This window comes from Chiloscyllium punctatum, chromosome 11 (assembly GCF_047496795.1).
Source record: "Chiloscyllium punctatum isolate Juve2018m chromosome 11, sChiPun1.3, whole genome shotgun sequence".
Taxonomy (NCBI): Eukaryota; Metazoa; Chordata; class Chondrichthyes; order Orectolobiformes; family Hemiscylliidae; genus Chiloscyllium; species Chiloscyllium punctatum.
Genome location: NC_092749.1, coordinates 72,521,716 through 72,548,672, shown reverse-complemented (window position 1 = coordinate 72,548,672; position 26,957 = coordinate 72,521,716). Strand labels below are relative to the sequence as shown.

The following is a 26,957-nucleotide window of genomic DNA, read 5'->3' as shown; positions in this document are numbered from 1 at the left end:
GAATATTTTGGCTGTTTGCATCTTGTTCTTCCCTTCTGAGAGTAGTGCACCAAAAGTATAACAGAAGAGAATGGCTGGCCAGTAGTATAGAATGCATATGCCAGAATCTGTGTGCTTTCAACCAATCTGTTAGTAAATATTAAACCGTGTGACACTGCTAGAAAATATTTGGGATTTTAAAAGTCAAATAATTATTTTTTCAGTACAACAAATTGTCTTTTTTGAAGGGAGGGTGATGAGACTGAGTTTAAGAAGTAAGCAACAAGTACTAAGGATGGGAAATACATTTACAAGGTCCATTGGAAATGACCCCCAGTCATAGAGTCTAAACCAGCAATTCTCCATAGGCTAAAGTACAGTCTTTTCCCTACTCCACAACCATGCCACCACAAGAACACAGACTGTAATCATAGGTACAGTCAGCATCTAAGCAGGAGAAAGAGCGAAGGAGGCAGCTGCCATATTTGTGTTTTCAATGAGAGTGCATAACTAGACTTCAGCCGTCCTCAGTGAAACCCCAGACTGGTACTGTTCAACAGGTCCATTACTTACCAACTTTCTGGCCATCACCGTCTTCGAGTTTACAAAGCAACTGTTCAATAGCCCTATAGACTGGCTGGCTGACAGGCAATAGTAAGGGCCTCAATGGAGTAGCAGCAGTAGAGTGGATGTTCATGCACTAAGTTCACGTACCAGGGAACCACTGTCACTCTCCTGGAGTGATGCCTCATCAATGTTAATAAGCAATTAGAGGACAGATTGCTTAACTGTTTTAAGACTCTAAGTTTCTTTGAACACTGTGCCAGACATGAGGACAGAAGTTTAAACTTGTGTGGCATCAAGCAGAGATTGCATGAATCGAGTTTAAGCTTCCTCTGCAGCACTGACACATTGAGTGTCAGCGAGTTTTGAGAAGATTAAGGATCTGGATGTAGATTTGCTCACTGAGCTTGAAGGTCTGTTTTCAGATGTTTCATCACCGTACTAGGTAACATCATCAGTGAGCCTCCGGATGAAGCACTAGTGGCATGCCCTGCTTTCTATTTATGTGTTTAGGTTTCCTTGGGTTTGCGACGCCATTTCCTGTGTGATATCATTTCCCGTTCTTTTTCTCAGGGGGTGGTAAATGGGATCCAAGTCAATGTGTTTGTTGATAGAGTTATGGTTGGAATGCCATGCTTCTAGGCATTCTCGTGCGTGTCTCTGTTTGGCTTGTCGTAGGATGGATGTGTTGTCCCAATCGACTGGTAGCAGATACCTGAAAATGTGTTTCTGAGTGGAAGGCTGCAGATACCCAACAATGTGTTTTCTCCTGTTCCATCTGTTTTCCCTCTAAGCCTCCAGTCTCCCACCCCACTGTCTGATCAGGCAGCGGTTCTTGGAGATCTAAAGGGAAGAGCAGGGTTGGGTTGAGGGAAACTGCAGAAAGCCAGAGTTATGCCATTGCTCCATCTGCACCTTGTAATTCAGAACAGATTGTGGGATTAGGACAGAGTTGGAATTGAGAATGTAAATAGGCAGGAACATATCAACAGCTTCAGCAGATTCAGCTCTGTTTCTGATCACGGCCTCAGTGACAGCTCTTTCAGTTGTTCTCAAATCTATTTCCATCGTGGGATATGTACAATTATTGATCAGCTTTGTCTGTAAAAGAGAGGGAAGTGAGTCAGTGTTTATGATGCAATGTATTTGAGTGATGTGTCTGCCACAATTGAACGGTTAGTAATGTGTACAAGCTGTTTATTTACAAATGTCAGAGCATACTTGCAATGAAACTTCACCCGTGCCACCTATTTGCCCTTAGAAAGGCCTTCTTCTTTTATTCTCTCCTGTTATATCTCAAAGCAGTCCTGTAAGGAGGGAGGCCAGCTTATATTAGGGTCTATTGACTTCAGTGTTTTGGTTCAGTTACCTAGGGGATGTTTATGGCTGGTGGACCCAGACATGCTGAATGCAGGTGCACCCTCTTCAGATTGAACTCCTGCAGGGTTGAGGGTGGCTCACAGGGTGAAGATGGAAGGCCTAGCCACCTCTGGAGTGATAGGGCACATGCAGGCAGCTTCAGATTTCTGAAGTATGACTTGGTGGGCACCAAATTTCAAATGTAGCACCAAGAATCCCAGTAGTGGCAAGTACTTCCACCTATAATGAGTGGGAGAATACAATGAGGGGGTGGTAGTGGAGTGAAGTATAGCGATGAGATGAGTTTGGGAAGATAGTGAGAGAAATCTCCCCAGACTTAATGGAAAGAAACCCTTCATGTAACTTGTCAAAATTGACATTTAACAAATTTCCAATAAATGTTAGTACAATGATCGTTCATCAGAACTGAGGAGAATAATGTGTTTTGGAGTAAACCATGGAAGTGTATTAGAGACCAGGTAAGAAATACTGATTGTTATTGTAAGTTTCAAAGCTTTATTAGGATAGCACAATTAAATGCACAAATACAGTTAAATTAGAAATTACATAAATAATACAAATAACCAGCTGTTTCACTAAATTGAGGAAATGTTTCTTGTGGTGGTCTTGATTTTTGGAGATTTCCTTCATCTCTACCTGTTTTATCCAATCCTCTGATCTTAGCCCATGGGTGAGGAAGCTGGTTGGTAAAGAGAAGAATTAAGGAAGTTGTAACTGAATTTGCCCAGCAATGGAATTATAGAACAATCTCAAATAAGCATCAATAATCAAGTATGGACAAAGAACCAAATCAGTCAAGAGAACAGTGCAGATACAGTCAAGTCATGGCAAGGCCCAAGGCAGGATTGCATTTATTCTTATGCAAGGGCTCTTGTAAGGCAGATGAGTTGAGGGTGTTAATTAATGCATGGAAATGTGATGTCATTTCTATCACAAATATATGGTCGAGGGAGGGGCAATACTAGCAGCTCAATTTTCCAAGGTGAAGAATCTTTTGTCGAGATGAGTTGTAAAGAAGAGGTGGTGTCACAATATTGACCAAGGAATCAGTTATAGCAGTAAAAATGGATAATATCTTAGAAAGCTCCTCAATTGAGGCCATATGGGTAATTTAAAAACAAAAAAGGGGCAATTACTTTGCTGATGATACTGATGGTATACTATCGACTCCCCAAGCAGTTGGGGAGAGGTAGCAAGACAGATGGTTAGCCAAATTTCAGAAGTATAAGAATAATAGGCTAATAATAGTAGGGAAGTTCAACTTTCTCAATATTAATGGATAGACAAATTGTCAAAGGCTTAGAGAGGATAGAATTCTCAAAATGTATTCAGGAGAGCTTTTTAAGCCAGCATATAGAGTAAACCCTGCTGCTAGAAAAGCTCACCTTGCATTGTAATCTGTTAAATTTCGAGTGGCAAAGGACTATCCCAAATATCACTATTTAAAGAAACAAGTAACAATTTTATTCTTTAAGTCCAAAAGAGAACATTAGACAACAACTATTTATAACTCCTTTCTCTTAAATTTATCTTTTACCTCCCACTCTACAATACTGGTCTGATAAAAACCCTAATTAAGATTTACACAAAAAAAATCACGTTTCAAAACCAGCCAGATGTGTAGATTTTCCTGGGTTGCCTTTTCTTCAGTCTTCACCATAAATTTCTTATGGACAGATACCTTTCAGAGAGGTAATCTGCGAGCAGTTTCTTGGTGCTTGGCTGCTCTTTGCCATTCTCCACAACTGTTCAAAATACCTGATTTTATATACCCCAAAACATCAGACCATCTCATTGGTTTGATGTCATCAAAACATTAAATTTCAAATTTGATTGATTTTTGATATCTTGTGGGAATAATTTAAACTGATTGGCCAAATTCAAATTTGTTGTGTACCATGGCAACACAGCTCCAGCTATTTGTTTCACAACCCGATGTTACATTTTTAAATTGTTCAGCACACTCAATCAGTCTTTGCCAGCTTTCACTCTCTCTTAAAGGTACAGTACACATCTACAACTTCATAACAATAGAAAGTCCTAGAAGAGAAGAAATGGGATGTGACATATGATTGAGGGTGCATCTTGTGAGAGTGACCACATTTCAGTCAGATTTAAGGTAATATAGATAAGGGTAAAGATGAACTGGAAGTGAAGGTTCTGAATTTGGGGAGGCCCATTTAAACAGGACAGATTCTGGCCAAAGTGAACTGGGAGCAACTGTGTGCAGGAAAATTACACAGGTGCCTCTTTCCCTCTCACTCCCTCCCTCTACCTCTAACTCTCCTCCTCTCCCCCTCCCTATCTCCATCTCCTCATCCATCTTTCTCCCTTTCTATCTAATCTCACCCTTCCCCTCTCTCTCTTTCTTTCCCATCTCTGCCCTGATCTCCATTTTCCTCATCTCATCTGCAATCCCTATCTCCATCTCCATCCTGACTCCCCATCGTCACCTCCACTACTCTCTCTATCTCCATCTCCAACCTCTCTCACCCTGTCCCCATCTCCTCTCTTCCTCTCTCGCTGCCCTATCCCCATCTCTCACTCTCTCTCTTTCCCTATCCCCATCTCCCCCACGCCCCACCTTGCTTGATACCATCTTTGTTGCTGGCAGCAGTGAGAGTTCAAGCTGAAACTGTAAAATCCAAAAATACAAAGCCCAGCTTATCTCCATGTTTCTCCCTCCCCTCGTCTCCCAGGTATCTTCACTCCTCTCCAGACCCCATTCTCGTTCTCAGCTTGAATACTCCTGTCCCAGACGATGGCTGCCAGTCTCCTGCTTCAGCTCCATTCCTGGTCTCTCAGTTCCTCAGGTTGGGTCCAAGCAATTCCCAGACTCTCTGCAGTCAGCAAACTACCACCACTGCCACCACCCCCCACCCCACCTCTGATTTTCTTCCATCATATCCTCCTGTCACTCCCTACTGCCACACCTCCAATTTCCATTGGTTGGAGAGAGATGAACACTGCTGGCCCAATTGCTGATTTGTATGTATAGAAGAATTTGAGCATGGAAAACAGACTGAATTACTTTCATTGTATTGCTCAGAATGACCAACTTGTTCCTTCTGATCCTCCAAAAAAAAACAATTACCCAGGGCACCTCTTTGTCCTTTCCACCAGCTGCCCCAAATTGTAATGGGCCCATCTAAAATGCTATTTGGGTCTTTTTAATTCAGTGGAACTAACAGCAGCAATTTTGAATGCAGTTCCTATTGGAATCAAAGCCTGGGTTTTCACAATGTCAGACAGCTTGTCTAATTTTGAGAAACTTCTTTTCTGATGCTAGAGGCTGAATTCAGAATTGCTGCCCATGAACTGGGGTCCTGAGCATTTTTACAAGAGCTTTGGGGACCAATTCCAAATTGGTCTTTTGTTGGTCACTGAGGCAACTACCTACAGAGGAACCTCGATTATCCGAACAAGTTGGGAGGGTATTATTTCATTTGGATAATCGATTATTTGGATAATTGATTTTACCTTAAACAAGGGAAGTCATACTGATCTAATGCTGTGCTCTACCAGAGAATTTGTTTAAGTATCGGGCAGGTGAACTGCTTGTGTTTTACTGTTTTTGCCAGTGTTTGCACCTCTTCTTCAGTACAGGTAAATCAAATACACTTACCTCTTTGATGTAATGCCTTTGTGAGACATCAAATCTTCTTCACATAATCTGAAGTTCAGATCATTGACATTCGAATAATCGAGGTTCCTCTGTATATAAAACAACAGTTACCTCTGTCAATTATAATGTTCATTAGCCAGTAGGAGGGTTCATGCAGATTAGACCTGGTAGGAACAAAGCAAAAGTGAGGACTGCAGATGCTGGAGATCAAAGTTTAGATCAGAGTGGTGCTGGAAAAGCACAGCAGGTCAGGCAGCATCCGAGGAGCAGGAAAATCGACGTTTCGGGCAAAAGCTGACTTGAAATGTCTGAGGATCCACCCTTGGTACAGAAGTATAAGTTGGCATAGAGCTAATGAAGTACTCTGGGAAGTGGAATTAAGTACATATGCCATCACAAAGGACATGAGGGGACTGAGGGATAATTGGAGGGCATGAGGTTGTAATACTCAGTATGGGCTTGGCATGAGGAAGTCTAAAATGAGAGTGTATGAGGAATGAGAGCTGGAAGAGGGTTTTACGTTTTGCTTTTTCAAAAATATTTTTGAAGTCCTGGTGCATCCAGGCTGACCTTTACCCAACCAACCTCTGCACCCAACAGCCTTTGCATTGTTTCCAGGGTTGCCAATCATATCCTTTAGTAAACCAGACATCTTGGAACTAAATTCTGAAGTTATGGCACAGCTTCTGCAGGTTAGGTTTGTACTCCAGTAATTGTCCAGCCAGGAACAATACATCAGGTCCAAATATTGATGAGAAAGCATTTTTAGCTAAATCTGTTGCATCCCCACTGCTAACATTTAATGTCTGGGGCATTCTGTTCTGATAGAAAATGCTTCCAGCTGCTCTCAGTCAAGTAATAGTGAAGGGGAATGGGAGTGCTCGTGTTTGATTTATTTAATTTTGGTGAGATCCTTATCTCATGCTAATTTTCAAATATGAAACCTCATGAATATGTATCCCAGTGAGACTTGGCAAGAAGATTTTTTTTGCTGATTGAATGAAATACAAGGGTTTCAAAGAGCTCATAGGCCTTTAACAACAATTGTAGTGTTCTTCTAGAATACTTACTTTCACCTTTGAATTGGACATAACAATATTACTTTATTTTGGATCAAAACCAGGACTAGTCAAAAGGCACCTAAGAGTTGCACACAGAAGGTATGAGGCTCTAATTTAAATTGGTTAATAGAGTTCACATTAAGTGAAAATGCCTAGCTGCGCTGATGTTTTCTTATTTTGTTTAATGATAATACAATAAACTGGACTATATAGATAGAATAAACAAATTAAAAGTGCACATCATGTTATTAAGTAAAAAAAAACCCAAAAACATTGGGGTGAGGAAGAGGACTGGCACCAATATTGATTTGGCAATAGATTGGTGGATGGTTTGTTTCTTTAGGGGTATTTAGACAGAGCTCCTGTAACACAATAAATTGATTTTTCATGTGATATCACGTCAAGTTGTTGTGTGAACAGGGAACAAAATTTATTATATGATTATATTACATTAGAGCAGGCAAAGTGAAATCTCCAAGCACTGATGGTTTTCCACCTCACCTGCAGTGTAAATGTCCTCACTTCAGATTAGACATTGAGGCAGTCACAAATGGAAATTTAAAGAAAACACTTGACAATCAATTGAAGGTAATATTTTAGCTGCTCCATAAATTTAACTAGCTGCTTGAACTGAATTAGCCTCCCCTATTGTGCAGAATAATCAAGTGTGCAGAGAAAATGGACCCTCCTGCTCAGCAAATCACTTATTCACTGTCTTCCCTTCGCTACTTCTCTCCTACAACCAGAACCTTCTCAATGGTTCCCCTCCCAAACCTGCAATTGTCAGTTCCTTTTGCTCTCTTCCTCTCTCTCTCATCCCTCTTTCTAAGCCTTTGCTCACAGCGATGGAGAGGGAGTGGTGGGGAGTGGGAGGGTCATCAACTTGGAAGGATAGGAAAAGGAGGGTCATCAAACTGGACGTACAGGGAACAGGAGGGTCATGGAGCTGGACTACAGGGAACAGGAGGGTCATTGAACTGGATGTACAGGGAACAGGAGGGTCATGGAGCTGGACGTACAGGGAACAGGAGGGTCATGGAGCTGGACACACAGGGAACAGGAGGGTCATGGAGCTAGACGTACAGAGAACAGGAGGGTCATGGAGCTGGACACACAGGGAACAGGAGGGTCATGGAGCTGGACACACAGGGAACAGGAGGGTCATGGAGCTGGACGTACAGGGAACAGGAGGGTCATGGAGCTGGACACACAGGGAACAGGAGGGTCATGGAGCTAGACACACAGGGAACAGGAGGGTCATGGAGCTGGACGTACAGGGAACAGGAGGGTCATCGAGCTGAACGTACAGGGAACAGGAGGGTCATGGAGCTGGACACACAGGAAACAGGAGGGTCATCAAGCTGGACGTACAGGGAACAGGAGGGTCATGGAGCTGGACACACAGGGAACAGGAGGGTCATGGAGCTGGACGTACAGGGAACAGGAGGGTCATGGAGCTGGACACACAGGGAACAGGAGGGTCATGGAGCTGGACGTACAGGGAACAGGAGGGTCATCGAGCTGGATGTACAGGGAACAGGAGGGTCATGGAGCTGGATGTACAGGGAACAGGAGGGTCATGGAGTTGGATGTACAGGGAACAGGAGGGTCATGGAGCTGGACGTACAGGGAACAGGAAGGTCATGGAGCTGGACACACAGGGAACAGGAGGGTCATGGAGCTGGACACACAGGGAACAGGAATGTCGTTGAGCTGAAAGGAAGATCTGCAAGCATGGGGATCAGCAAGCAAGAGAGGTGGAAAGCAAGAGGTAAGTAGGAAAGATAACATGTATCTTTGTGTTTTCACATGTATATTAGTCTAACGTGTTTATTAACATCGGAATTTAGAAATACACAGTATTACAACTTTAACTACATCTTTAATTTAGTTTTTCATGGGAAAATTTAATATGCTTAATGCTATTTAATGTAAAGATACACTCTTAAATCTTCATAAAGTAACTGCAACATTAGTCTGTTTCAGCACCTGGGGTGCTGAATATCAGTTTTTACAAGTTACATGCCTTTAAAAAAATTATTTTTAGGATCAAAATGAATCATCTCACAGTACCCCACACTATATCCTATCTGCCACCTTGTTTTCCTCTCAGCTAACCTGTCTAGATCCTTTCGCAGCCTCTTTGTGTCCTCCTCAAAGCAAAAGATTCCTAAATAGCTTTGTAAAATCAGTGAAGTTAAATACATTTCTCTCTAGCTCTAAGTCATTAAAATGGAAAGTAAATAACTGAAGTTTCAGCACTGCTCCTTGTAACAATCAACTAATTACCCTCTGCCAATTCAAAAATGCTCCATTTATCCCACCTCCTAGTTTTTTTTTCAGTTAACCAATCCTTAGTCTGTGGCAGTATATTATCCACAATTCCATAAGTCGTCACCTTGTATATTAACCTTTTGTGTGGGACTTCATCAAATCTGTTTTGAAAATCCTACGGAAGCATAAAACCATGTACCAGCAGGTTCAAGAACAGTTTCTTCATGGTTGATTTTAGACTGCTGAATGAACCTCTCAAATTTTAAATCGAACATTGATCTTGCTTTTTCTACACCTTCTTTGTGGATGTAACTTTGTACGCCTTGCTCTGTTCAATCATCCTATGATCTGTATGTCGTTGTATGTTATGATCTGCCTGTACTGCATGCAAAACAAAATTTTTCACTGTACTTAGGTACACGTGAAATAAATCAAATCAAATTAATAGTTTTGTCAAAGACAATTTTTCTTTTATAAAATCATGTTCTCTTTGTCTGATCATCTCATGATTTTCTCAGCACAACAGTAAGGCTTTGTTAATGATAGATTCTAGCTCTTTGCTGATGACTGATGTCATGTTAACTGTCCTGGTTTTACTTTCCCTTTTTTCTTGATGGTGATGTTGCATTTGTAAACTTCCAACCATGAAAGCTATTCCAGAATCTAGGGAATTTTGGAAAAGCATAGCTTACATAGCACAATCTCTGCAGCTATTTATTTTAGCATTCTAGGACGCAGGTCTTCAGATCCTGCAGATTTGTCAAATTACAGCCTGAAACTTTAGCCAACAGGAACCTCAAGATACTGGTGGATGGGGTAGTGGAGTCAAGGGCAGTGCTGTCTCCTGTTGGCTGCCCAGGTAGGGTCATGCTTCCAGCCACAGCCATCTTGGCCCAAGATTGCAGCCCAGTTAAGTGCTATGTAATTGATAAAATGGAAGTAGGAGAAAGTGAGGACTGAAGATGCTGGAGATCAGAGTCGAAGAGTGTGGTGCTGGAAAAGTGCAGCCAGTCAGGCAGCATCCAAAGAGCAGGAGAATCAACATTTCAGGCATGAGCCCTTCATCAGGAATGAGGTTTATGGGCCAACGGAGCTGAAAGATAAATGAGAAGGGGAGTGGTGGGGCTGGGAGGAAGGTAGCTGGGAATGCGATAGGTAGATGAAGGTAGGAATGAAGGTGATAGGTTGGAGAGAAGGGTGGAGTGGATAGGTGGGAAGGGAGATGGACAGGTAGAAAAGTTCAAGAGGGCGGTGCCAAGTTGGAAGGTTGGGACTGGGGTAAGGTGGGAGGAGGGGAAATGAGGAAACTAGTGAAATCCACAATGATCTCATGTGATTGGAGAGTCCCTAGGTGGAAGATGAGGCCCAGGCGTTGAATGGCTAGAGTTTAGCGATGGAGGAGGCCCAGGATTCACATGCCATTGGTGGAGTGGGAAGAGGAGTTAAAGTGTTCGGCCATGGACTGGTGGAGTTGTTTCATACGTGTGTCCCAGAGATGTTCTCTGAAATGTTCTGCAAGTTGGCATCTGTCTCCCTAATGTAGAGGAGATTGCATCAGTAAAAACCGACACAGCAGATGATGTGTGTGGAAGTACAGGTAAATCTCTGTCAGATGTACAGGTAAATCTCTGTCGGTAAAACCAGGACAGTTAATCTGATATCAGTCATCAGCAAAGAGCTAGAATCTATCATTAACAAAGCCTTACTGTTGGGCTGAGAAAATCATGAGATGATCAGACAAAGAGAACATGATTTTATAAAAGAGAGCCTAGGATGGAGGTGAGGGGGGAGATGTGGGCGCAGGTGCTACACTTCTTGTGGTGGCTGGGGAAGATGGTGAGAGTGGAGTGTGGGTTGGTGGGTGGAATGGAGCTAACAAGGAAGTCGTGGAGCTAATGGTCTCTCCAGAATGCAGATAGGGGTAGGGAGGGAAATATATCCCTGGTGGTGGGGTTTCTTTTGTAGGTAGCGGAAATGGCAGACAAGGATGCGATATATACTGAGGTTGGTGGGGTGGAAGGTAAGGATTGAAGGGGTTCTGTCCTTGTTGTGATTGGAGGGGTGGGAATCAAAGGCAGAGGTGTGGGAAGTGGATGAGATGTGCTAGAGGGCATCGTGAACCATGTGGGAGGGGAAATTACGGTCTTTGAAGAAGGAGGCCATCTGGGATGTTCTATGGTGCAATTGGTCCTCCTGGGAGCAGATGCGAAGGAGGCAGAGGAATTGGGAATAAGGAATAGCATTTTTACAAGAGGCATGTGGGATGAGGTGTAGTCCAGGTAGCTGTGGGAGTTGGTGGGTTTGTAGTAGATATCCGTGTTGAGTCGGTCACTGGAAATGGAGATGGAGAGGTTCAGGAAAGGGAGGGAGATGTCTGAGATGGTCCATCTTAACTTGTGGTCGGGGTGGAATGTGTTAGTGAAGTTGGTGAACTGATCAGCCTTATGGGAGCATGCAGTGATGCTGCTACAGTCATCAATGTAGCAGAGGAGAAGGTGGGGAATGGTGCTGCTGTAACTGTGGAAGATGGACTGTTCCACATACCCAACAAAGAGGCAGGCATAGCTGGGGCCTATGTGGGTGCCCAAGGCTACCCTTTGGTTTGGAGGATATGGGAGGATTTGAAGGAGAAATTGGTGAGGGTGAGGACCAGTTCAGCCAATTGAATGAGACTGTCAATGGAACGGTTCTGGTTGAGTCAGCATGAAAGGAAGAAATGAAGTCTCCAAAGGATCCTTCCACATCCAACAGAGATTTACCTCTACTTCCACACACATCATCTACTGTGTCCATTGCTCCCAATGATTGGGGAGATAAGATGTCTACTTGCGGAATGTTTCAGAGAACATCTCTGGAACACACAAACTAAAAAAACCACTGCCCTGTGGCCAAACACTTTAACTCACCCTCCCAGTCTGCCAAGGACATGCAAGTCCTGGGCCTTCTCCAAACCCTAACCACCCGATGCCTGGAAGGAGAACGCCTCATCTTCCACTTTGGAAACTTCTAACCACACAGGATCAAAGAGGATTTCACCAGTTTCCTCATTTACCACCCCTCCCCACACCTTATTCCAGATCCATCCTAACAACTCACTACCTTCTTGAACTGTCCTACCTGTCCATCTCCCTTCCTACCTATCTGCTCTACCCTCATCTCCTCATCTCCAACTATCACCTTCACCTACATCTTCATCTACCTATTGCATTCCCAGTTACCTTCCTCCCAGTTCCACCCCACGTCCCATTTATCTCTCAGCTGGCTTGGGCCACCCCCTCATTCCTGATGAGGGGCTTATGCTTGAAATGTCAATTCTCCTGCCCTTTGGATGCTGCCTGACCAGCTGTGCTTTCCTAGCACCACACACTTAGATGGTAAAATGAAACCGTCAACACTGCAGGAAATTGATCAGGTGTTTTCTGCACTTTTCAAGGATAAGTGCCAGTGTCTTCTCTCTGTTACCTAACACTCTCAAGGCCACCATTCACTCTAACTCTGCTGCTGGACACATTTCTCAGCAAGGCTGACAGACTACATCTCTCACAATTGTATACAAAATGTCTACTCAATGACTTTCACCCACCTCCTCCCAAATTATTTACCCTTCTGCCCTTTGCACTTGCTCCTCACTCAGTGGGAGTACCTCACCATCTGTCCTGCAATGCCACTAAGTGCTTTTTTATGCACTTTCATAGTAGTCAATCCATCTCTGTGTCTCACTGCAGGAAAAACTGGTCTGTAACTGGGGTGAGCTGTCCAAGACTAAGGCTGAGGATGGGTGGTATTAACTCCTTATTCAGTATAAAGACAAAATTCTTGAGAATTATTCTTCTGGAGAAGTGCATGGATGCTTATGTGGGAACAGGGAACCTCAAAAGCCTGTCAACCAACCCAACAAGCTTCATTGTGCTGTGCTGTTGTCCCATTACCACCTATGTTAACTCGTTCTTAAACTGCAAAAGCTTTTATCCCTCTCATACAAATAATTTCTTTGCTTATGCAAGCACTAGCAGCATCCAATGAATCTTGGCCAAAAAGAGAGTGAATGCACCAGAGAGCATTCACTCTGCCTGCAGCCCTGAAGTGCAAGTCATTGAACCCTCACAGAATCCTGCAGAAGTTCCAGGAGAGGAGGATGTGCCTGCATCTGGACAGGGCACTCCCAGCTGGGCTGGATATTCTAGGCCCCAAAACCCAGGAGATGACTGTTCAAGTCTCTCCCTCTCAACAGGACTCATTACAGAGCAGGCTTCCTCCACTCCTGCTGCAGAAGTCAGGATTGCATATAGTGCCTGTGGTGATGAAGAAACTGCTCAAGAGATGAAGAAACAACAACTTACTGCATGCAGATAGGTGGCACGGTGGACATTTTTATAAATAGATCTTCACTTATGCTCTTAAGATTGTCTGCTCTAGTGTCTTTGTTGCTATCAGACCTGCTTAAGTCTCACTCTTGTGAAAGATGAGCAGCCTCTTCCAATATTACAAGGATGGAAAAAATATAACTCCCAAGCTTTGTTCATTTTTCACAAGCAATTGACTCTTTGATTGCAGGTAACCTTAGATGTCATAGATCCTTGAACCATGGCATTGAGGATTGTATTCAGGATGTTGCACTTTAATGTGAACAGTACGAAGGCTGAACACAATGTGCAGCAATTGTGCTACAATTTGATGCACATCATTCCATTTTCACACTGGCTTTGTGAGTAAGAATGCAAAACCATTGATTCCACAAATCTCTGGATGGAAGGTTCATTCTCTCTCAAGGGAGTACATTGCAATTCGAGGTTAGAGTACAGCAGTCTGCACACATGTCCATTCTCACCCATAGCACATTGGCCTGACAAGGAAAGCTGCCTCTACCTGAAACGTTGATTTCTCCACCTCCTGATGCTGCCTGTCTTGCTGTGTTCTTCCATCCTCCAGCTTGTCTACTCTAAACACATTCAACACTGTCCTACAGGACTCAAGGAATTCACAGCAAGTTAGCAGTCTACATGTACTTTGAAATGTTGAAGGTTAATAAGTGATGGAAGAGTAAAAGGAGATGCCTTGGGATTTGACCTAACCTGCTGCTTATCATGAGAGGCTTCACTCTCCAACATTTGGATAGTGTAAAAAGACTGAAGCCTTAAGAGCTAACTAGCTTAAACATCACGAGATGTTTGTTTGCTGTCTCACTGACTGCTGCTTTTTCCCTAATGGTTAATAGAACATGTGGTATGTAGATACTTGAAAATAGATCACCCAAAGATATCAAGCATACAGTCATATGGATAGTGAGGCACTTATTCAGTAGTAGAAAAGGACAAAGGCTGTAACAGTAATGTGATCTGCTCATCTTCTGTACCAAGCAGGGAATGCTTGCTCACAACCAACAGACTATTCAGTCCAAACCCAGCATATTCCTCCTGGAAGCAGGCTTCAAGATGTTCTCTCTGGCCTCCCAGGCTTGATAATGAATTGCTTTGTCATTCTGTCCCAATCAATGTCCTCAGTCCTCATCCTGAGGACATTGCTGTCAATCCTTGATTTCATCTGCATCCAGTACATCCACTCTTTGGTGACTTCATTTACGAGATGCACAGCATGACACAATGTTACGGGACACCTCCTCTAAGATCCCACCAGAGTGGTCCAGGTATCAAAGCCTCAGTTTTAAGAGGATTTATGGCTCGTTCTACTGTGGCCCTAGTGGGAGCATGGGCAGCATTGTACCTTCATTCTGCATCTGTCTGAGTATTTCGTAAAAGTGGTATTAGCTATTTTTTGTGGGATAGCCTTTAAATCTTAGGGGCCATCCCTATATTATTGAGGACTCGGAAGGAGGCTGGAACCTATGAGTCTCTGGTGTCATAGCAGCTCCCAGGATATCTTGTGCAAAATCAGGCATTGATGGTCACACATTGTTTGAGCTTTGATAGAGTGGGAAACTTTTCTGTTGATGAACTCTGCAGTTTAGTAATAAGGTACTTTGAAAACAATATGTATGCAGTCAGGAGTGCCCGAACCTAGGAGATACCAATGATGGATTAACCCACTGCCTGAGCTGCTTAATTCTTAGTCATGGGAGAAGGATATGAACAACTGTGATCTGGAGAAAATGGCAGCAGTACCATTTCTGATGCATTTGTGGATTGAAGATTGGAAGGTTGAGGTATCAGCCACCAGGTGCTGAATCATGACTGGATTCATAAGCGTGGTTATGGAGTTGGCATCATTACCAGATTAGATAATTTGCATGAAGACCTGTGTCAAGTTAGAGATTTGGATGCCTCCATGCTTCTTGCCGATCATAATAGGCTTCTAGCAGAATTGTGCATCAAGCATCTCTGTGTACACTTCCACTATTTTACTGAACTGCACTTCATTAAACAGCAGGTCAGTCAGCATCCAAGGATCAGGGGAATCCAGGTATCAAAGCATTGGTTGAGTTTTTTGAGGAAGTAACAAAAGGGATTGATGAGGGCAGAGTGGTCAATGTGCTCTGTTTGGACTTCAGTAAGACATTTGACAAGGTTCCCCTGGGAGACTGATTAGCAAGGTTAGATCTCACGGAATACAGGGAGAACTAACCATTTGGATACAGAACTGGCTCAAAGGTAGAAGACAGAGGGTGGTGGTGGAGGGTTGTTTTTCAGACTGGAGGCCTGTGACCAGTGGAGTGCCACAAGGATTGGTGCTGGGCCCTCTACTTTTTGTCATTACATAAATGATTTGGATGCGAGCATAAGAGGTACAGTTAGTAAGTTTGCAGATGACACCAAAATTGGAGGTGTCATGGACAGCAAAGAGGGTTACCTCAGATTACAACAGGATCTTGACCAGATGGGCCAATGGGCTGAGAAGTAGCAGATGGAGTTTAATTCAGATAAATGCGTGTTGCTGCCTTTTGGAAAAGCAAATCTTAGCAGGACTTATACACTTCATGGTAAGGTCCTAGGGAGTGTTGCTGAACAAACAGACCTTGGAGTACAGGTTTATAGCTCCTTGAAAGTGGACTTGCAGGTAGATAGGATAGTGAAGAAGGCGTTTGGTATGCTTTCCTTTATTGGTCAGAGTATTGAGTACAGCAGTTGGGGTGTCATGTTGCAGTTGTACAGGACATTGGTTAGGCCACTGTTGGAATATTGCATGCAATTCTGGTCTCCTTCCTACCGGAAAGATGTTGTGAAACTTGAAAGGGTTCAGAAAAGATTTACAAGGATGTTGCCAGGGTTGGAAGATTTGAGCTATAGGGAGAGGCTGAACAGGCTGGGGCTGTTTTCCCTGGAGCGTTGGAGGCTGGGGGGGTGACCTTATAGAGGTTTACAAAATTATGAGGGGCATGAATAGGGTAAATAGGCAAAGTCTTTTCTCTGGGGTCAGGGAGTCCAGAGCTAGAGGGCATAGGTTTAGGGTGAGAGGGGAAAGGTATAAAAGAAACTTACAGGGCAATTTCTTTACACAGAGGGTGGTACGTGTATGGAATGAACTACCAAAGGGAGTGGTGGAGGCTGGTACAATTGCAACATTTAAGAGGCATTTGAATGGGTATATGAATAGGAAGGGTTTGGAGGGATATGGCTCGGTGCTGGCATGTGGGACTAGATTGGGTTGGGATATCTGGTCAACATGGACGGGTTGGACCAAAGCAATCACTTCTCTAGCTTCCCACAGAGTTCTAGGCTATACCTTAGATTAGATTTAGACTTAGATTACTTACAGCGTGGAAACACGCTCTTCGGCCCAACAAGTCCACACCGGCCCGCCGAAGCGCACCCACCCACACCCATTCCCCTACATTTACCCTGCACCTAACACTATGGGCAATTTACCATGGCCAATTCACCTAACCTGCACATTTTTTTTGGACTGTGGGAGGAAACCAGAGCACCTGGAGGAAACCCACGCAGACACGGGGAGAATGTGCAAACTCCACACAGTCAGTTGCCTGAGGCGGGAATTGAACCCGGGTCTCTGGCGCTGTGAGGCAGCAGTGCTAACCACTGTGCCACCGTACTGCCCACCTGATCAGGTCCTGGGGATTTATCCACCTTTATCCGCTTCAGGAAATCCAGCACTTCCTCCTCTGTAATACGGACATTTTGCAGGATGTCACCATCTATTTCCCTACAGTCTATGTCTTCCATATCCTTTTTCACAGTAAATACTGATGCAAAATACTAATTTAGTATCTCCCCTATTTTCTCCCCTCCCTTTGAGGGGACCTATTCTCTCCCTTCTTACTCTTTTGTCCTTTATGTGTTTGTAAAAACTCTTTGGATTCTCCTCAGTCGATTCTGAATGGATGCCCTGAGACTACAACTGCTGCTAGAACTTTCTGATCTCCCCCTGCACCTCTCTTTCATTGCTAAAAATCTTAGCTGCCATATCACAAGGTCATGTTCTTCCTCACATCATCACTCTATCATTCTTTACCTCCCATCTGCACATACTGGCTTTCCCTGTGTCATCCAGTTTATTCCCTCTGACCTCCCTACCTCCCCTGGTCATGTATGTCCCGTTCAATCTGAAATGCATTAAATGCCTCATCACCAATGCTTCTATTCAGTCGAAATCCACCACGTAGACTCCCTAGCCTGCTGTGTACTAACTTCAAGTAGTTGTGAAGTTGAAGGCATATGTTTCTTCATCACTGCAGATTTAACTGTAAGGTTATTATTACTCTGGGTTAAATGGTGTTTAGTAACTATGTATAACATGGTGATGCATCACAAATATATTCTAGGTGTTTGCCATCGGGAAACTCAATCTGCCTTCAATTCACTGCATCCTTAATTCCATCCTTTCATCCAACCACTAGGAAGCTGACATTTTACTTCCCGGAAAACTCAGTGCACCCACCTACCTGGTTTCCCATTTCGGGTGGCAGTGCAAGATTCGAGCCAACATTTCAAGTCAATTGGGATGAAGGGTAACCGTTGACTGAAGTGTTAACTCTGCTCCTCTCCTCTGATACTGCCTGAACTGCTTGCTCTTTCCTGTATTTTCTGCTTTAATTTTGAATTTCCAGTATCTACAGTATTTTGCATTTGTAGTGTGAGTGTCAAATCAGCATAACTGACATCATCGTGTAGATGCTTCTCATGGCTGTATTAACACTGTCATCAATATGGTGTCACTAGAGACTGCATTGTAATTTTGTGGCACCAAAGTCTTTATTAAATGCTGTTGTAGACAGATGTTGTACGAACTAATCCCTTCAGATGTATTCCTAAATAACCCCTAATGGATTATAGGGGAATTGGCAAACCAAGTGCACTTGAAACAGGAGAGGTCGTTGTTGCTGAAAAGCGTAATTATTTTTGTAATTTTACTTCCTGCTTGCATTTATTTTTAGATGCAAATCAAGGTGCCTTAAAACAATGGATTAGTTTTTCAATAATGCAGTAATAACAGCAAAAACTGTCTTCACCTCATCAGTCATTCTCTTTCTCTGGTTTGTTGGCTAAATAGGGAAGCTCAGCTTGAGCAGTGAAAGACAAAACAGCAAAGCAAATCTTTGTGTTTCGGGGAAAAGATAGTCTCTAATGAATTGATTTCAGTGAACAGGAGGCTTGTGTTCACTGGAGGCTGGCAGCTGGAGTTCAATAATCTTTGACTTGTTTTTGGGAAGGGTCAGAGTAACTGATTTGATTTGAAGTGGATTTTGTGTCGGCAGCAGGTTTGGGACAGCCACTCAAAATGATGAGCCCATTCATTTTTTTTTCCTGTGGTATATAAACAAATAGAAAAGTTGTGTGCTAGGAACCTGCCTGGACTCCCTTGCAGCTCTCCATCAATGTGATGACAGAGTCCTGAGAGGATGATGGATGTGCACTGTTTTCACCTGATATTGGCTGTAAAAAAAGAACCTGCATGATCTTTTTAAATCTGTCAACATGTTTGAGGGTGATATGTTTGTGGTGACGTGCTTAAGCTTAAGCGGGTCACAGAGGTTATTAGTGAAGAAGATGACAGGTGTTTGTCTGGTTGGAAAGCTTTCTCCGAGTTTCAGAAGCAGCTATCTGTGTTTTTAAGCAGGAAAATGATGAAACTACCTCAGCAAAAACTCAGAAGACTCTTTATAAAAAGGGTAAGTAAAATAATTTCCTCCTCCTGAAACAATTATAAATATTGTTTGAGAGACAGATCCTTGAAAGGTTTCACTATGACAAATTAATTGAAAACTGACAGTGAGTAAATAACTAGTTGGCTATTAACCCTTAAATAATTGCTTTTATATTTTCACACTTTTATATTTTTCACATTTAAAATGTTAGTAAATTGAAATCTGAGATTGAATTGTACAGAAAAATAATAGTTACTTGTAACAAAGTTGGGTTATGGATGTAGTCTAAAATGCAGACTAATAAATAATAGCCATTTTGAGAAAACAGTCTCACCAAAAGATTTGGATGATGTCAAAACCATGAACAGGAATGGTCATACAGTATGCAATTATCATTTCTGACCCTTGAGATTGTCATATACAATCACAGAAATCTGAGCTTTGAAAAAAGTCAGTCAGCTGGCTTCATCAGTTCTAACTCTTCAAACAATTAATCCTTTTTCACCGTCTTTCTCCCACTCCCCATCACCTCGCTAAATTGTCTTAAATATTACTATAATGTCTTAGCCACTGGTAGTAATGTCTTCATATCCAAATGACCTACTGCAGAATATATTTTTAAAGAACACTTCAGTATTCTTTTTCTAAAAGTCCTGATTCTGGGCTCCATTTGTTGTTTGATTTACTGATCAGCAGAAATAATATTTCACCATTTTGTTTCCAAAATGCTCTCCTAATTTTCAAAATGTCTGTTAAATTCCCCTTTAACATCTATTCCAGTAAGACGTCACTGCTGGTGATATTTGAAAAGGCCTTTGCTGGCTCCGATTTGTTTCCCTGAGTGCACAGAGCTAGAACAAGTGGTTAGTCAATCTTGTTTGTCATGTTCAAACTCTCTATTTAATGCTTTCACACTCAGACAGAGATAAGTAATATTGTGCTATAAATAACAGCGTCCGGTGTTTGGTTTCCGCCAAGATGTAGGAACATGGGATTCTGAAGAACAGGTAGTCAATTTACTTAATCAGCTCATTCAGTTAGGTCATAGCTGATCTGCACTTTAATTTCATTTTTTAAAAAATCTTAGCTCCTAATCTGTTGATACTTTCAGCTTATTAAAAGAAATGTTCTTAGTACTGAAAACTTTGACCATCCCAGTATCTTTTGGAGATAATGTTCTAAATTTCTACAACAGTTTATGTTCAACTCAAATAAATTTCCAGTCAGTCAACTGTTGGAACTTGAGATAGATATTCAGCTGCATTGTCACAGCAATTTCCAATGAGGTATTAGCCCACGTCAGTTTTATTTTTATCTTTACGCCAATTTTGCTTTTGGTAAAAATGTGAAGAATGTTTTTCTCTGCAATCAGGCTCACCACAATTCTTTGGAATGATTATGATTCTGAGGCAGCATGACTCTTTCAGAACTAAAGGACCCAATGTTAACACTGTTAGGACATTGGGAGCAGCATCTTTAATATTGCAGGAGAAACATGAACTATGTCTGGTATACATATTTTAGCACAAGCCCCACATTGCTACTTTACTTCTGTGTTGCCATTGATTGTCCAATAGCAGGTGTGATGGAAACCTGCATGACACTGTGATTTTAGTGAGTGCTTGAAGGTGCAATCCAAAAATGGAATGGGGAGGCATTAGAAGCCAAAACAGAAAAAAACTTGCAGGAGTTTCGACAAAGGCTGTTTTTCAGTTCAAAGATGCATCCCTTGATAAGCTGGGTACTGAAGAGTTACAAAAAGACAAACCCTTCCTGGGTATTGAAGAAATCTGCTGGTAAGATAAAGAAGGCATAACTGGAGGTGTACCAGAAAGTCCGCAGCATGAGCATGCTGCCATGTGCTAGGATTCCTGATTAGTTTTATTGGCCTAACTAGGTCAAGAAAGGTGTGTCCAGTTACACGATTACCTACATCCTTCTGCAGTCATGACCTCTGCTGCCCTTATGCACTGCACCTTGCTCTTGTTTCTGTTCAATCTGCTGCATCAAGGCTCCTCCACCACATAGTTCCTCACATATCATCATTTTCAAGTGCACCTTTCTATGTTTGCAGATGGTTTTGTGTCAAATATATTGGTGGGGGCTGGTGGAGGAAGAGTGGTCATTGAGTACAGTTCTGAAATCAGTCCAGAGGTGTTACTAAATCTTGTATTATAAGGGCAACCTGGCATCATGGGCAATAGAATAAATATTGAAATTATCATCTTTCTCTTTGTTGTCTTTCTCCTCAATCTCATCTTCCTTCTCCTCCCCCTCATATTTATTCACAAATTTTGTCAAGGGCATCAAGAAAAGTCATTATCATCTTGTAACGAAGTTGAAACAAAATATTCTTGAAAAACGTGATGCAGAAATATCACAGTCGAGCAACAAGCTCTGTGTTTTGTCCTGTTCACCCTGCATAGCCAGGGTGCATGAGACCTAGGAAGGAAGCTATATCTGGAAACCTTCCATATTGTTTTGCTAGGATGGCAGGAAAGCCTGTACAAAAAAAACAATCAAAGGCATTTGGGAACTACTAACAATGGAAAAACCGCTTGGTAATGAATTTTCTTGGAGTCATACCTGTTCCTCCCCAATATCTTCATCAACAGTGCATTGGAAATCCCATTTATGCACATAAATTGTGCTGGCAGCACCGGGCAGGAATAGAAAGAGGTCACGGAAGTTTTCTGGCCCTACGATTTGGTAGTATGGAATGCAGTGACCACGGGCTCTGGTAGCAATGGGATGACAATTTGGAGATCGGGAAACAAAGCCGAGATGGTTTCTCTCCATTTACACTATTGGTTCCCTTAATAGTTTGAAAACCTCAACCAAATTGCTGTTTAATCTTCTAAATTCCAGTAAATTTACCCAATTTTCAGTAATCTCTTCTTATAATTTAACTCTTGGTGTTCATGGTTTCTTTTGGTAAATCTATGCTATGCTTTATTCAAAGTCAATATATTATTCTTAAGGTGCGGTCATTGGAATTGCTCATGGGTGAGTTACATGCTGCATTATCCTTGTCTGTACATTGTCATTAGGTAGAGTTATCCTGTTGATATATAATGATTGTCACACTGACAAATTTGTGTTTATATTAATTGCAGGATTGTTGAGTGATCATAGAGTTAAACACAAGATAAAATATGATCAATGCATTTTATAATAATGTTTCTTCTGGATTGTTCCGGGAAGACCAGGAATTAAGAAACCTTAGGTGAAGACTACTGCAGCATGTAACTCACCTCCTGAATCCCCAGAGCTCAGTTAAAAATCACACAATACCAAGTTAGAGTCCAATAGGTTTATATGGAAGCACTAGCTTCATGTGCGCTGTTTCTTCAGCAGGTGGTTGTGGAGTATAAGATCATAATACACAGAGTTTACAGCAAATGATTACAGTGTCATACAACTAGAATGATATATTAAATAAATCTGGATTGTTGTTAAGTCTTTCATCTTTTAGAATGCGTTGCAGGTTTTGGTTCATTAATATGTAAATCCCAGAACTTCTTGTAAGATACTTTCTCAAGATAACTTAAGGTTTTAAAACAAAAGATGACATCTCAGCTCAGACAATGCATTAAAGGTGTGAAGTCAGAGTCTGTCTGTATCCCATTGTTGAGTCAGACTGGTTCTATTTCCAAAGTGGAAATTACAAAATATTACATGGATCGACCGCCTGCATTGACTGCCTGCAGATTGTGCATTTTTGAGCAAAAAATGAAAGGACCTTCAATGTTTTTAGTCATTGTGGACACTGACTCAAAGTGGCTGGACGTACATACAGTTCACTCGTCAAATGTGGAGATGACGATAGAAAAATTGTGCACATCTTTTGTAATCCACGGACTCCCTGGAGTGTTGGTTACAAATGACGGACTATCATTTACCAGCAGGGAATTGAGTATTTCCTAAAGTCAACTGTATTTGAGAGATATGTAAAAACAAGGACTGCAGATGCTGGAAACCAGATTCTAGATTAGAGTGGTGCTGGAAAAGCACAGCAGTTCAGGCAGCATCTGAGGAGCAGGAAAATCGACGTTTCAGGCAAAAGCCCTTCATCAGTATTTGAGAGATAAAGACAGTTTCATTCCATTCAATGGTCTTGCAGAAAGAGCAGTCCAAACCTTAAAGGTAAGCTTAAAAAAAAGCTCACAGTTAAATATATACCAAATTGTCCTGGTTCCTGTTTGGTTATAGGACCAGCCTTCTTGCAACTACATGGACAACTCCACCAGAGTTGCTAATGGGGAGAAGACTCTGCACCAGGTTAAATCAGATTTTCCAGACCTGGGGGTGAAGGTGAAATGGCATCAAGAATGCCAATGACAGACAAAAGACTATTTACTTCAGATGACAAGGTTTTGTATAGGAACCACAGGAATGGCCCAACATGGACACAAGATCAGGTGCAGTGATGTGTAAAGTTTGGGGAGGTATGACAGTCATGAACAAGCATGTGGACCATATGAAAGCTGCAAACTCACAAATGGTGCAGAAGCAAAACGTGTCAGGCTCCTCAACAGCTTTTCTGACTGATCTGGAACCCATGGGTTCTCCAAGTCAATCAGATGTTAAAGATACCTCAGAATCTGAAATGGGTTCTGCAGCTGTTGCCATCTTGATGCCTTTGGTGACTGAAGAAGAGAATGATTTTTTTCTGAGATGCTTCAGGTCCAAGAGACGAGCTACTATGCATTACACACCGCCCGTATCAGAGGCAGAGTTGGAGAAACCTGACCTTGTGTTAAAATGCCCCAGGAGGAGGTCCAAGGAATGAACCAGTCCTTGGACTCAGAGAGGGACAGATGTAATGACTGTAATGAAGTCAGCCAGGTGAATGTCATTGAATATGAGTTCCTTGATTGTGGCTGTTACTCTTGTCCAATCTTGGAGTCCTGGCTGACAAATAAGAACAAGAGTGCCAGATATCCTGTTTCCATCTGAGAGCTGACTCTGAGGGAGCTGGATCAGTATCAAGGCCTCTCCACATGTAAATAAACAGAGCCTGGGTGACAGAATGGCAGCCTCTATGGATTTGTTGCACATTGGTTTCCATTTGAAATTCTCAAAGCAGGCACAAAAGGTTGCAGAAGGATAAATGCCTGTCACATCCAGCATAAATCAATGTTCCCCAATTTTTAATGTTCCACAAGGTCCCATATCCAACTTGTGAATTTGGCAATTTTCCTTAAAATACACTCAGAGTATTTGAGGAGGCATTTCACTTGAACGTGATCTTAGCCACACAGATACCAGGTAGCATTTTATAAATGTTTTTAAGTTTCTTTTTACAAGAAACTGGTCTGTATAAATGGTTAACGATAACGTTACTGTAAGAATAGTGACTAAGCATATGCGTAGGAGTTGTTTCACAGTGCCATTATTTGGAACCGGAACCTGGGTTTGCAAGTTTTCAGAGATGCTCTTCTTATTTTCCTAATATTCCGTAATGTTAATGTTTATTCACTTCAGTGCAGAAATGAGATTTTCGAAGATTGTAATTAGTTCTCTACCTGTGAGAAACCGGTTTTTAAATTACAAATGCTTTTCTTCTGATAAACCTATTTCAGCCCTGTTATAAAACTGTATTAAGTCAGAACATTCAGGGCCTCTGAATGACGTGGGCCTTGGCAGTGAAGTTGAGAAACCCATAGGAGATGATCAGCGAGGAATTTCCACCAAGTGTGGAATAATGAGACGGGATTCTCACTTGTAAGTGGCAATAGGCTTATTTGTATTCATTAGCACACATTAATATCCTTATTAACTACATTTTTCCTCATTGATATGCAATTCCCATTTCTCCCACCTACTGGATAACAGCTAGATAGTGACAATGCCCAAACTGAAAGTCAGAATGGTAATCTGGCGATCGCAGCTTGCTGCTTACTCCTCTGGGCCTCCATCAGACATGAACATCTCAAGTAATATTCCATTGTCAGTGACTGCATCCATCCTCCGTACACCAAGACGCATAGATCCCCATTGGCAAAGAATGCCAATTTGCCTTGCCTAACATATCTGAAGTAATTGACAGGAACTGTGCAGGGCAGCTGTTTGACTGGGTGCATAGCTGGACTTAAAAGATAAAGGCACCAGGAATTCTGCGAGGTCCTGGCAGTGGCCATACTTTTGCCTGAGGTGAGTAAGTGAATATGACGAACAGGATGCCATAGGAATCTGGTGCATGTGTGATGAGGTAGTTTGGAAAAGTTATGTGAGAGAACTCTTCCATGAAACTTGTCAAAATTGAAAGCCAGAATCTCTGATAAAATTCAGCCCATGAATTCATCAAGGAATATGTTTTAATATAAACAAGGTAATCACATTCCATTGCAGTAATTGAGAGCACTAATTCATGGGAATGTTTACGTTGCTGATTGCACAAAACTGAAACTTCCAGATTTAAAATGCATCTTCATTCTAATCACATTGTATTAATTTTAAGTTTTTTAAAAATTGACTTCAGTTTTTCTTTGCCACATTAACTCTATTGAGATTTCTCATAATCAGCAGAAGAAATATGAAGAATGCCTTCTCCATTTAGACTCTGGATTTTGATTGAAGAGTTATTTGAAAGTGAGGGCACGGTTTTCAAAGAGTTAAATCCAATTTGATATTAGTTAACAGTTTGTCTAAGTATCACTATGCAGTCTACCTTTCAGGTGAACGAGTACAGAGCTATATATTGTTTTGGAGCTCCAGTTTAAATGCTACAAATGTGTTCTCTGACCAACAGATTTGGATCACTTGATTCAGTGTGACAGGGTATCCTAGCAGCAGAGCTGGTACTGCTATGATGTACTGTTCTACATTAAAAACGTTGCCGGAATTAATTAACAACTATCACCTGCTCTTTGGTAACAAACAATTACCGTTCAGTTTGGTAGTCTGTCATTATTTTAGATTAGATTACTTACAGTGTGGAAACAGGCCCTTCAGCACAACAAGCCCACACCAACCAATTCCCCTACTTCTAACACTACTGGCAATTTAGCATGGCCAATTCACCTAACCTACACATTTTTGGACTGTGGGAGGAAACCGGAGTACCTGGAGGAAACCCACACAGACACAGGGAGAATGTGCAAACTCCACACAGACAGTTGCCTGAAGCAGAAATTGAACCCAGGTCTCTGATGCTGTGAGGCAGCAGTGCTAACCACTGTGCCACCGTGCCGCCCACTCCAGCTCCACTTTTCCTTGTTCCACATATCTTGTTTCCTCTCAGACCTCTCCCTGTTCTCATAATGTGCAGAAGACAAAACATTCACAATTCTTCTCAATTGCATCACTCAGCACGGATGTTATAGACGCACATGCAGATTCTCTCTTCCCTGTGGAGAGAAACCTCATTTGCATTCAATGCCTATTCTTCTGTATTAATGTGGGAATCACTTTTTTAAAAATTCAGTCATGGGATGGAGGTGTCTCTGATGGCCAGCATTTAAAGCCCATTCCTAATTACCCAGAGAGCAGATGAGAGTCAAAATATGGGTCTGGAGTCACATACAAGTCCGACTAGATAAGGACGGTAATTTTCCTTCCTTAAAGAACACTAGTGACATGGAATTTTTGTGACAATGGTCACCATTTGGCTAGCTACTTATTCTAAGTGTTTTTAAAATTGTATTCAAATTTCAGCATTTGCTATGAGGGGATTCAAACTCATGTCCCCAGAACTTTAGCCTGGGTTTCTGGATTACAAGTATAGTGATATTACAACTACACTGTCATTTCCCTGATGATTTGTGACCTATTTATTACTAATCTGCAGAACATTGTGTGCCAGTGTGCTGGATTGCCTCTATGGTTCTTTAAAAAAAAATCTCTCTCCAAAGACACATTACCCAGACGAGTCCTCTCTGTTAACTCATTAAAATAATCAACCAGTTAGATCAAGTAGTAAACCTAGTGCCCTGGAAATACCAATATATTACTTTATTCAATCTGGAAAACAGCTGTTCACCATTACTATGTTTCTTGTCACTTAGTCAGCTTT

General features: G+C 42.0%; 1 protein-coding gene and 1 long non-coding RNA gene across 3 annotated transcripts in view; one reads left to right on the top strand and one right to left on the bottom strand.

The window, feature by feature from the left end:
- Window positions 1-26,957, top strand: part of rps6ka2 (ribosomal protein S6 kinase, polypeptide 2) — a 436,546-nt gene that overhangs the window by 32,623 nt on the left and 376,966 nt on the right. Inside the window, exon 1 of one of the 2 annotated variants that reach the window (XM_072581037.1) lies at window positions 18,848-18,964. The exons of the other annotated variant lie outside the window; for it this stretch is intronic. Within the exon in view, the coding sequence (XP_072437138.1) occupies window positions 18,917-18,964 (48 nt within the window). The 5' untranslated portion in view covers window positions 18,848-18,916. Of the gene's footprint in view, window positions 1-18,847; window positions 18,965-26,957 lie in introns of those variants that run through there. 2 annotated transcript variants of the gene reach the window in all.
- The window catches only part of LOC140483097 (uncharacterized), a 101,383-nt gene continuing 76,861 nt past the window's right edge, over window positions 2,436-26,957 (bottom strand). Inside the window, exons 2-3 of the long non-coding RNA XR_011961889.1 lie at window positions 5,549-5,637; window positions 2,436-2,602 (exon numbers count right to left, since the gene is read on the bottom strand). This is a non-coding gene — a long non-coding RNA (uncharacterized lncRNA). The remainder of the gene's footprint in view (window positions 2,603-5,548; window positions 5,638-26,957) is intronic.